This window comes from Saimiri boliviensis, chromosome 7 (genome assembly GCF_048565385.1).
Source record: "Saimiri boliviensis isolate mSaiBol1 chromosome 7, mSaiBol1.pri, whole genome shotgun sequence".
Classification (NCBI taxonomy): domain Eukaryota; kingdom Metazoa; phylum Chordata; class Mammalia; order Primates; family Cebidae; genus Saimiri; species Saimiri boliviensis.
Window position 1 is genome coordinate 69,544,191 of NC_133455.1, and position 12,484 is coordinate 69,556,674.

The 12,484-nt window shown below is 41.8% G+C and overlaps 1 protein-coding gene across 5 annotated transcripts in view; it reads left to right on the forward strand.

The window, feature by feature from the left end:
- Positions 1–204: 204 nt before the first annotated feature.
- NCKAP1L (NCK associated protein 1 like) overlaps positions 205–12,484 on the forward strand; it is a 51,115-nt gene continuing 38,835 nt past the window's right edge. For 2 of the 5 annotated variants that reach the window (XM_074402720.1, XM_074402718.1), the window contains exons 1-9: positions 206–445; positions 1,891–2,001; positions 3,096–3,188; positions 5,827–5,883; positions 6,675–6,817; positions 7,955–8,045; positions 8,134–8,271; positions 10,039–10,087; positions 10,182–10,338. In XM_074402720.1, the coding sequence (XP_074258821.1) occupies positions 344–445; positions 1,891–2,001; positions 3,096–3,188; positions 5,827–5,883; positions 6,675–6,817; positions 7,955–8,045; positions 8,134–8,271; positions 10,039–10,087; positions 10,182–10,338 (941 nt within the window). In that variant the 5' untranslated portion in view covers positions 206–343. Of the gene's footprint in view, positions 446–1,890; positions 2,002–3,095; positions 3,189–5,826; positions 5,884–6,674; positions 6,818–7,954; positions 8,046–8,133; positions 8,272–10,038; positions 10,088–10,181; positions 10,339–12,484 lie in introns of all 5 variants that reach the window. The other 3 variants (XM_074402719.1, XM_074402717.1, XM_074402721.1) reach the window with 3 other exon arrangements.

Genomic DNA, 12,484 nt, shown 5'->3' on the forward strand with positions numbered 1-12,484 from the left:
ACTTATGGGGGAGTAAGACCCAAAAGTTGGTGCCAGTCTGTGAAGAGCTTTGAAAGCCTGTCCTTCTCTTCAGCTCCACCCACTTCATAGCCTAACCAAAAGTGCTGTACAGCCAGAAAGAGGAAGTCTCCCCTGCTGAGTATGCAAGAGGAAGCACAAGAAGGCTCTAAGGGGCTGTGAGCCATCATGACTGATTTCACACATTAGCCAATTGCAGAGGCAACAGAAGACCAGCGCACCAACCAGGCTGGGTCCCTCCGCCCAGAGGGTGTCACCACCCAAGCTGAAAGAGTCTGGGGAGATTGGCGTTGCCATCTGGTGCTCCTCTCTCTTAGTGGCCATCATGTCTTTGACATCTGCTTACCAGCATAAATTGGCAGAGAAGCTCACTATCCTGAATGATCGAGGTCAGGGGGTTCTCATCCGCATGTATAACATCAAGAAGGTAAGCATGAGCGATGGAACCAGAACTGATTATTCCAGCAACAGTAGGGCAGGGAACCCTGAGGCGGCAGGTGCAGCAGTTAGACCCCCCGCTTTTTTTCCACTGCTTTTCCACTGACTATAATCTACATAGTCACTCAGATTATATAGGCCAGCCAGTTCAGGAAGGCAGAAGCAGAGGCTTCTTTTCAAGGCTTCCCCTTTCTAGGTATGAGTCTCACTCCATGAGGGCATCTGCTTTCCTCTGGGGATGTGGGTAGTGGTGAGGGTGGGGAAGCAGCAGCTGTGTTCCGAGAGACCTGGATAAAGGTCTGGGGCCTAACATTCTGGGTTTTATTATTTTTTTGCAGATCCTCTACACTCTGAAGAGACCTCAAGCTGGGTCTCTGGCAAAAACTTTTCTTTCATTTTCTTTTCTTTTCTTTTTTTTTGAGATGAAGTTTTGCTCTTGTTGTCTAGGCTGGAGTGCAGTGGCATGATCTTGGCTCACCACACACTCTATCTCCTGGGTTCAAGCGATTCTCCTGCCTCAGCATCCTGAGTAGCTGGGATTACAGGCTTGTACCACCACACCCAGCTAATTTTTGCGTTATTAGTAGAGATGGGGTTTCTCCATGTTGGTCAGGCTGGTCTCCAACTCCCGACCTCAGGTGATCCGCCAACCTAGCCTCCCAAAGTTCTGGGATTACAGGTGTGAGCCACCGCACTTAGTGTGGCAAAAATTTTCTATGGCAGTACTTCCCTAAAAGGAAAAAAAAATTAGATAATTAGATATTTAGATTAAAAAGGGTTGATGTCTTCTGAGGTACTCCTGGGGTGGTTCATGCTGTGGTGGTTTGTGTGTGTGTGTGTGTGTGTTTTCAGAATAGGAATCAAGGAATTAAAAGAAGCTGCTTACAAGAGGTGGGGCAGGGTCTGGGCAAACCATAGGAAGTAAAGAGATAAAGACAGGGGTTTTTATGGGAGTTCCTGGCAGAGAAAATAGGGGACTTTATGGAGGGAGCTTTTGTGTCTTTTGTCATAAAACAAATCACCAGGAACATGGTTTCTCTGTTGCCATGAATCATGTAAATGCCCTTTGGGATAAGACACTTACACAGTAAACAAAACTGTGACACTGAATCTTGCACAAAATCTAACTCCTGAGCAGCTGCTTTTCGTGTTCCTTCCGGCTTCAGCTGAGGGGCGGGGAAACAGCTTCCTCTTTGTGCTGGGGCCAAGCAGGCATTAAGCTCTACCCATCAAGACAAAACGCCCAGGTTGCTATTTAGTTCTAAGATACTTGGCTTAATGTCTTGGAAGTTTTTCTTGACCTACTCTCATGCTTTTAAAATTTATTCCCAGGTTGCCTTTTCCTAAGACAGATTATGAGAATGAATGTTGCAAGAAGAGGTATGTTTCTGAGGAGGAGAAAGGATTGCATTATAGTGTGGTTTCTCTCTGCAGACTTGTTCAGACCCCAAATCCAAGCCACCTTTCTTACTGGAAAAGTCCATGGAATCATCTGTCAAGTATATCAACAAGAAATTTCCCAACATAGATGTCCGAAGCAGCACGGTGAGAACCTGGCCCTTCTCTCCTTTCTCCGATGTAACTCTCTGCTTGAATGGCTGAGATTCTCCTCTTTTGATGCCTCTCTTCAAACTTGGCAGGGGATGGAGTAGCCTTTTTTAATATAGTTTTCCAAGTTTCAACCACAGAGCTTCGGGTCGTTGTAGAGCTTTAAGTATTGAGAATTCTGAGATAAGATGGGATTCTTCCAGGGTAAGCTGGAGTGAAGCATCTCCCCGTTTCCATTGCAAGATTCACGAGAAAACATTGTTTTTGTACAAGACAGCTCTGTCAACCCGGCAGGGCGCATGTATTTTATTGTTGTCTCTGTTTCCCACTCATTGTTTCCTTGCTGTTGATCTTAGATTTATGCATCTAATGGGGTATCTCTATGTTTCCTTTATTAAATGTTAACCCTGGAGTTTTCACCCATATTTGTAGCATCTTTGCATTCTGTTTCTTTCAGTTTTGATATAAATAGTATTACCTGTTCACCTGAAAGGCTCTTAAAATTTCCTCTCATTTAGCTCTCTATATCTAGTCACGATCACATGCAACCATTCTACCAAGATAGATAATCTCCTTCGTTTAAAGACCTTCAGAGCACTGGAGAGTTTCTAACTTCCTCTGTCAGTATATTTCAACCCTCCTTCTTTCTTTCTTTCTTTTTTTTGAGACAGAGTTTTGCTCTGTTACCCAGGCTGGAATGCAGTAGTGCAATCTTGGCTCACTGCAACCTCTGCTGTCCCAGGTTCAAGTGATTCTTCTGCCTAAGCCTCCTTAGTAGCTGGGACTACAGGTGGCCACCACCATACCTAGCTAATTTTTGTATTTTTAGTAGATATGCGGTTTCACCATGTTGGCCAGGCTGTTCTCAAACTCCTGACCTCGGGTGATCTGCCCGCCTCGGCCTCCCAAACTGCTGGGATTGTAGGTGTGAGCCACCACACCTGGCCGCAACCCTCTTTAAGAATGTTTTAGGTATAACCACTGTTCTTCTTGAGTTACTTGGATTAACTGTCTTCTTATTTTGCCTTTGTTTTTTGTTCTTCTTTTTTTTTTTTTTTGTCTTATATTGTTTTGTTTTGTGTTTCTCTCAGCAACATTTAGGACCAGTACATCGTGAAAAAGCCGAGATAATTAGATTCCTCACCAATTACTACCAGTCATTTGTGGATGTCATGGAATTTCGGGTGAGCTCTCTCGAGCCCTTTCCAATGTAGGCAAGGTCTTTCAGAGGCTGTTTGTTCTTTAGATGTTCATTTATTTCCTTAATACAAGTTCTTGAAATAATGAGAGAGATATACTGCTCTGGAAAGATATCTAAGTTGTATTGTTAAATGAAAGCAAATTTCAAAATAGTATATGACACATCACAGTTCTATTTTAAAATATTATATATATTTAGTAAATACCTAGGAAAGATCTGAAATATTTTACATTAAACTGTTAAAAATAACTACCTTTGGGGATTGATTATGACTGGCTTCAATTTACTAAGCTATGCATGTTTTTTCTATTTTAAAAATTTTGGTAAAATACACATAACATAAAATTTATCATCTTAACCATTTTTAAGTATACAGTCCAGTGATATTAAGTATATTCATAATGCTGTACAACCATCTGAAACTCTCTACCCTTTATACCTTAATTCCCCATTTCCCTTTCTCTCCAGCCCCTTGCCACCACAATTCTACTTTGTTTCTGTGGTTTTGACTATTCTAAGTACCTTATGTAAGTAGAATCATAAAGCGTTTGTCTTTTTGTGGCTTGTTTTATCAGCATAATGTCCCTAAGGTTCATACCTGTTGTAGCATATTGTAGAATTTCCTTTTTAAGCGGAATGATGTTGCACTACATGAATATACTATATTTTGCTTATCTGATCATATGTTGATGGACACTTTGGTCGCTTTCAAGTTTTAGCTATTGTAAATGATGCTGTTATAAACATGGGCATACAAATATATCTTCAGAACACTACTTTCAATTCTTTTGGTTTTACACACAGAATTGGAAATGCTGGACTATGATAATTCTATTAATAACTTTTTTTTTTTTTTTGAGACAGGGTCTCACTTTGTTGTCCAGGCTGGAGTGTAGTGGTGCAATCACGGCTCACTGCTGCCTTGACCTCCTGGGCTCAGGTGATCCTCCCATCTCAGCGTCTTGAGTAGCTGGGGCTACAGGTACATGCCACCACATCTGGCTAATTTTTTGTATTTTTTATAGAGATGGGATATCGCCATGTTGGCCAGGGTGGTCTCAAACTCCTGGGCTCAAGCTGTCCACCTACCTTGGCCTCCCAAAGTGCCAGATTGTGCCAGGCCTATTTTTAACGTTTTGAGGAACTGCTGTGCTGTTTTCCCCAGCGGCCGTACTGTTTTATGTTCTAACCAACAGGGCGTAAGGGCTGTAATTCCTCCACACCCTTGCCAACAATTGTTATTTTGTTTTTGAGAGTAGCCATCCTAATGGATATGAGGTGTTATCTCATTTAAGTTTTAATTTGCATTTTTGCTAATGATTAGTGATAATGAGCATTTTTCATGGGTTTATTGGCCATTTATATATCTTGTTTGGAGAAATGTCTGTTTCATTCTTTGACCGTTTTTGAATTGGATTTTGTGTGTGTGTTGAGATTTAGAGTTCTCTATACAGGTTGAGTATTCCCTATTTTCAGGTTAGGAAAGCGCAACCTATATAAGTGATATATATTTGCATTATTTGAGTTTTTAACATTTCAAGTACTTTTTCACAATATTTTATTACAAACCTACTGTAAAATTTCTAGAATTATACAATGAATATTGTTTTACTCCTGGATCTCCTAATTGTTAGTATTTTGCCACATTTTCTTATCCTTCTCTTTTTTTTTTTTTTGAGATGGAGTCTCACTCTGTCACCCAGGATAGAGTGCAATGGTGTGATCTTGGCTCACTGCAACCTCCGCCTCCTGGGTTCAAGCTATTCTCCTGCCTCAACCTCCCAAGTAGCTGGGACTACAGGTGCACACCACTACGCCCAGCTAATTTTTGTTTTTTTAGTAGAGGCGGGATTTCACCATGTTGGCCAGGATGGTCTCGATCTCTTGTCCTCAGGATTTGCCCACCTCGGCCTCCCAAAGTGCTGGTATTACAGGTGTGAGCCACCGCACCCAGCCATTTCTCTCTATTTTTTAATGAACTATTTGAAGCTAACTATTAGGTGACCTACATTTTACAAGCTTTTAAAAAATTATTTATTATTTTATGGAGTCTCACTCTGTCGCCCGAGCTGGAGTGCAGTGATGCAATCTGGCTCACTGTGACCTCTGCCTCCCAAGTTCTAGCAATTCTCCTGCCTCAGCCTTCCGAGTAGCTGGGATTACAGGCAAGTACCACCACGCCTGGCTAATTTTTTTTTTTTTATTTTAGTAGAGATGGGATTTCGCCATGTTGCCCAGGCTGGTCTTGAACTCCTGAGCTCAGGCAATCCACCCACCTCGGCCTCCCAAAGTGCTAGGATTATAGACGTGAGGCACTGTGCCTGGCCTGTAATCTTTTTTAATTTAGAGGAATGGGACACAGGGATGATAACATCAGGAAGAGTGTATATATAATATAATAGAGACTTGTGCCTATGGAAATGTAGGCATTTGGCAGTGTAGCTGATAGGGGCCCACTGTTGGCTTACTAAGGAGGAACTTCCTCCCTCTTTTGACAGTGACTTTCTTCTGTTACTGGGCTTTCTAAGACCTCTAAGGGAGAGGTCCCTTCCTAGAAGTTCTGGTAGTACATCACCTTCTCTTTGTTCTTTATTCATTTTTGTCTTCACTTCCACCTCTAGGATCACGTATATGAACTTCTCAACACCATTGATGCCTGCCAATGCCATTTCGATATCGTAAGATCCTTTGCAATTCTCTTCTATGGTAGAGTCAAAGAAAAGGCCAGGTCTAGGTTGGGAGGTCTAGGTCTAGTCACAGGATGGGGTGGGAAGGGACTGGAAGAATGGCTATTTCATTTATTACTTCTCAGGACTGTAATTGTTTTGTAAAAAGTGCTGAAGTGAAAATGTATTTACATGTTAAGCAGATCACCAATGTGATTTAATTAATTAAAAATTACATAAAAATCTTCCTCACCTTATCCATCTCCTAAGGGTTACCTTATTTCCTGGCCCCTTTGTATCTTGAGCTCACTATTTTTTTTTTTTTTTTTTTTTTGAGACAGAGTTTCGCTCTTGTTGCCCAGGCTGGAGTGCAATGGCGCGATCTCGGCTCACCGCAACCTCCGCCTCCTGGGTTCAGGCAATTCTCCTGCCTCAGCCTCCTGAGTAGCTGGGATTACAGGCACCCGCCACCAATGCCCAGCTAATTTTTAGTATTTTTAGTAGAGATGGGGTTTCACCATGTTGACCAGGATGGTCTCGATCTCTTGACCTCATGATCCACCCGCCTCGGCCTCCCAAAGTGCTGGGATTACAGGCTTGAGCCACTGCGCCCGGCCGTTGAGCTCACTTTTAGTCCCTGACTTTTGTTCTAATTTTCTTGTTCTTCTTTTCAATCCTGTCAGTTTCTACTTCTAAATAGATTCACTCAATCTATTGAGCACTGTCTCAAGTGGTTGGGGAAATAAGGAAATCCAGGTTAACTGGCCATGCTGTCCTTGGATTCCTATGTATTTTCCTTACAGAATCTCAACTTTGATTTCACTCGGAGTTACCTGGACTTGATTGTGACTTACACCTCAGTCATTTTACTTCTGTCACGGATTGAGGATCGACGGATACTCATTGGCATGTACAATTGTGCCCATGAGATGCTGCATGGGCATGGGTGAGTTAAAAGGATAGTATTACATGAAGAGTCTCATACATGGTGCTATGATACAGAGAGTCCCTCATACAAGGGAAATCAATGCCATGATTTCTTATATGAGAACCTATAATCTACAGCGACCCAGGTAAAATAAGGTACACTTTAACATATTCAGTAGACTCTGAAACAACACGGGTGTGAACTGTGCGGGTCCACCTTATACATGGATTTTTTTCGACCAAACGTGGATTGAAAATGGAGTGTTTGTGGGATGGAAATCCACCTATATAGAGGGCTGATTCTTCAAGTGGTGTGGATTCCTCAAGACTGTCTGTGGGACTTCAGTATGCATGGGATATTGGCATACGTGGGAGTCTTAGAACCAACCTCCCTGCCTATACTGAGAGGGAGCTGTAGTTAACTCTTAAATATCTGCTAGTGGATTATCCAATTTGCATCATCTCTGATCAATTTTTAATCCTGGACTGGCTTCTATCTGATTTTCAGGTTATTACAAAAGGCAAAGAAAATTCTCTTTAGTGTTGGTAGGAATAATATTAGTAAGGTAAATCCATCAGAGGTAACTAATGCATGGTAATATATTTGAAGCCGAATATAAATGGATTTTGAATTGTCTGCGGTTCTGTCCCCCTCCATTAGTGCAAATATAAGTATTTCAGGGCTGAAAAATGAAGGCTAAAGGGATCAGAGTGGGTTGTGTGGCACATCGTCCTATGCATGACGGGTATTCCCACGTGCCTACGTGAATACCCAGACACATGCCTTACCCATTAGCTTTGAATATTTATATACCCTTTTGGGTTGTATACTAATTTGGATCTAGGCATGTTACTTAATTTCGAATTGACACAGATTTATAGAGTACCTATCATGTGTCCAACCCTATTTTTGGTGCTTGTAAGAAAGAAAATTTCATGGACCTGCCTAAAATGGAAAGGTTCTATGTAGCCATAGCTTAGTACACCTGAGCCTGGAATGGGGTATCTTTACATGTAATTTACAGTTTAGTATGTATATCTCTGGAGGTGGTGGAGAGTGCCAGCCTATGCACATATCTTTATAATATATGCAAATGTAAGAGTTCATGTCATGAGTAAGGGAGGGCTGGAAACCCTCTCCTCTGCTTTCTTCTAGTGACCCCAGTTTTGCCCGTCTGGGTCAGATGGTCTTGGAGTATGACCACCCTCTGAAGAAGCTGACAGAAGAGTTTGGGCCTCACACAAAGGCAAGTTCCCTGAGAGTGGAGAATTCCTCGGGTGGAAGTATATTGTCCTCATCACTGCCGCTAAGGTTCCATTTGCTTTTCCCCGCAGGCTGTGAGTGGAGCCCTCCTCTCTTTGCACTTCCTCTTTGTCCGAAGGAACCAGGGGGCTGAGCAGTGGCGCAGTGCCCAACTTCTAAGCCTCATCAGCACGCCCCCAGCCATGATTAACCCTGCTAATTCAGATACAGTGAGTGCTCTTTTCCTTTTGTTAGTGGAAGCATTCTTTTGCCAAGGCCATCATCTCTATAGAAGGTGCTTCTTTCAGGAAATATCAGGACTAAAGAATACTTTTGTCTTCTGCTAGGATATGTCTCTAAGTTGATCACTTCTTGTAGCTAAAAAATCACTGTTGGTTTGGGGCTTTTGTTTGGATTAGGGTTAGTGGTTTAACAAAAGTGATCTCTAAGCAGTTAGCCCACACATAGAAGGAATTCAGTAAATATTCACCGAATGAATGAATGAATGAAACAGTCATGAAGCAACTATTAAGCCTAGCAGCAACTTGATTTTAGGAATCAATTAACCTATTTATAGTTTTTTGAGACAGTGTCTTACTCTGTCACCCAGGCTGGAGTATACTGGTATGATCACTGCTTACTGCAGCTTCTACCTCCTGGGCTCAAGTGATCCTCCCACCTCAGTCTACTGAGTAGCTAAGATTACAGGCCTGTGTCACCATGCTTAGTTAATTTTGTTTATTTTTATTTTTGAGACTGAGTCTCATTCTGTCACTGGAGTGCAATCTTGGCTCACTGCAAACTCCCCTTCCTGGTTCAAGTGATTCTCCTGCCTCAGCTTCACAAGAAGCTAGGACTATAGGCATGAGCCACCATGCCCGGGTAATTTTTTTTTTAAATCTTTAGTAGAGATGGGGGTTTCACCATGTTGGGCAGGCTGGTCTTGAACTCCCGACCTCAAGGGATCTGCCTGCCTTGGCTTCCCAAAGTGCTGGGATTACAGGCATGAGCCACCACGCCCGGCCTATTTATTTATTTTTTTGTAGAGACAAGGTATCACTATGTTGCCCAGGCTGGTCTTGAGCTCCTGGGCTCAAGTGATCCTCCTGCCTCAGCCTCCCAAAGTGCTGGGATTACAGGTGTGAGCCACTGTGCCTGGTCAGGAATCAATTAGTTAATAAATGTTTTTGTTCAATGAATATGAGTTCAAATTTCTTCCCTCAATGAACTTATAGTCTGGTAGGGAATATATGCCATGTAGTCATAAAAATAAAACTGATGGTACATGATTAGTGACAAGTGCCAAGCCAGTGATTTACACTTTAACCGGTAAAAGAATCCAAAGGATTAATCATCATAGGGAGAAATAATGAGAAGGTTTTGAGTCTTGCTCTCCTCATTTTATTGTTATTAAAAATATTTTAACTGTTGAAGAGAGGTTAAGTTAAACCTTTGCTTGTTCTGACTTCCAGCCCAAATTCCTCCTTTTTTCTCAACAGTATTGTTTTTTCCTCACTCCACTTTTGGGGCCTCATCACCTCCATTAGTGGCAAGTTTCCCTGCTGTTGGTTTATCAACGTGCCCTAATCTAGTCTGGTAAAATAAAAGTTAGTTAAAAAAAATTTTAGAGACACGGTTTTGCTCTGTTGCTTAGGCTGAAGTGCAGTGGTGCAATCACAGCTCACTGTAGCCTTCACCTCCTGGGTTCAAGAGATCCTCCTATCTCCACCTCCTGAGTAGCTAGGACTGCGGGTACACACCACCATGTCTAGCTAATTTGTAAATTTTTTGTAGAGACAAGATCACACTGTGTTGCCCAGGCTGGTCTCGAACTCCTGGCCTCAAGTTATCCTCCTGCCTCTGCCTCCCAAAGTGTTGGGATTAAAGGCATTAGCCACCACCGTGGCCAAAAGTTAGTTTTGATACTCAGATTCTAGCTTGGCCTTTCTCCTTTAGCTAAGTTAAATAAGTGATCCTCTTTGCTTCTCTTCTCACAGATGGCCTGTGAGTATCTGTCTGTGGAAGTAATGGAGCGCTGGATTATCAGTAAGTTTAGTGGGATTAGGTGGGAATGGATGAAGCAGCATGCGACATGAAGAACAAGTCCTAAAAGTGTTCTGCACTGTTTTCCCATCTACAGTTGGGTTTCTTCTTTGTCATGGGTGCCTCAACTCCAATAGCCAGTGCCAGAAGCTGTGGAAGCTGTGTCTGCAGGGCTCCCTGTACATCACCCTCATCCGCGAGGATGTGCTGCAGGTGCACAAAGTCACAGAGGACCTGTTTAGCAGTTTGAAAGGGTGAGGAACATGAGAGCCAAACTGATCTTCCTTGAATATTTTTTAGCCCCTCCCAACATCCTTTTTCAGTCTCCATTAATGTTCCCAGATACAGGTGGTTAAAATTCATTCTAACTATTGAAGAGGTAGAGATTGACTACCTACTATTAGCTAAGTGCTTCACTGGGTTTTAGAGATACAATAATGAATAAGATAACACGGAGGTTAAGAGCATAGACTCTGAAACCAGACTGCTTGGGTCTACGCACTAGTTGTGTGGCCTTGGGCAAGTTGCTCAAATTTTCCATGCCATTGCCTCAATTTCCTTATCTCTAAACTGTGGATAATGGTAGTACCTCCGCATCACCTACCTCATAGGGTTGTTATGAAGAATGAAAGGGTTATTATTTGTAAGGAAGGTAGAAAAGTTCCTGGTGCATGGTAACTGCTATGTGCTTGTTAAAGAAAAAAAAAAAAGAGTTTCTGCTCTTGAGGAATTTATAAATTGGGGGAAATAGACAAATTGTTTGATAGAGCAAGAGATTATATGTGTAAACACAAAATACTGTGGACACATTTAGGACACTTAAACTGGCCTTGCAGCATCTGGAGAAACCTGGAGACAGGTAGATCTGAAGGGCTAAATACAGTGTGTGTGTGTGTGTGTGTGTGTGTGTGTGTGTGTGTGTGTGATTGTGTGTGCATATGTGCCTGTGCATTGGGTAGAAAGGTAGGGGAGTTGCTTGAGGCAAAGAAAGATTTTCTAGGCAGAGTAACTATCAAGACTTTTGAGGCAACGAAGAGCATAGCAAGTTCTGAGAAATTCATGTAGCTCAATGCATGGGCAGCTGGGTTATAAAAATGAAGATGTTGAGAGATGAATTTGGAGAGGTAAATTGGGATGTTGTATGCTTTGCCATGGAGTTCGAATCCATCCCAAAGAGGATGGGGAGCTGTTGAGTGATTTCAGACAGGGGAGTGACATGATCATATTCACATTTTAGAAAAGATCATTCTATCTGCATGAAAGAAAGGAAATTAGATGGGCAAAACTAGAGGAAGAGATTAATTAAGTAAATGAGGAGGAATTGAGGATGATATCGAGGTTTCTGGCATGGATATCTGGCATTCCTTAAGATAAGAGAACATGTGTTAAACACAAGTTTGTGGGGGAAAGATTGTGTATTTAGTTTCAAACAGTTCAACTTTGAAACATCTATGGAACACTGAAGATAGATGTGTTAGGCCTTCCACTTTATGGTTCTGGAAGTTGGAAGTGACGTCTGGAGTCAGATAAAGATTGGTGAATTGATAATAAAAGCCAGGAGAGTAGTTGAGATTACTCAGGAGCAAATGTGGAGTGAGAAAAGAATGGCATAAACTTCTGTGTACATTGGTATTTAAGGGCCAGAGAAATCAGTGGGAGATACTGAAAAGAAAAGGAAAAAGAGAAGCCAACAAAGAAAGCGTTCCTATAAGGAAGGACCAGTGACCTATGTTAGATGATGTTGAGAGATCAAATAAAATAAGAATTGAAAAAATGTTCATTGGATTTGGCTATAAAGTGGGTTTTAGTGCCCTTCTTGTGAACAACTTGAGTGGTGAAGTTGAAAGCTGGGTTGCAATGAGTTGAAGAGCAGACGAGAGATATGGAATTTAATAAACAACTCTTTTAAAGTTTGACTATAAAGGGAAGAATAGAGAGAACTAAAAATGAGAAGGAGAAATGGGATTAAGGAAAGGGTCAAAATATCTATATTATTTTTTTCTGGTTGCAAATAAAACATCCAGAAATATGAAAAATGCAAAGTGGAAGTTAGCTGTACTATCGCCTCCCAGAATAGTTTGATGTGCATCCTCCAGCTGTGTGTCTGTGTGTGTGTGTGTCTCTGTGTGTGGTGTGCAAACACATAAAGGTGGCATGCATTTTCAACCTTATGAAAGTAATTTTTAAAAGCAATGGATCCACATTCTGCATTATGTTTTATGGGTTGCTTAAAAAACTTACTATGTTTTGGATATCTTTGAATATTAGTCTATAGAGACTTACTATTATTATTTTTGAGATGGAGTTTTGCTCTTATTGCCCAGGCTGGAGTGCAATGGCGCAATCTCAGCTCACTGCAACCTCTGCCTCCCAGGTTCAAGTGATTCTCCTACCTCAGCC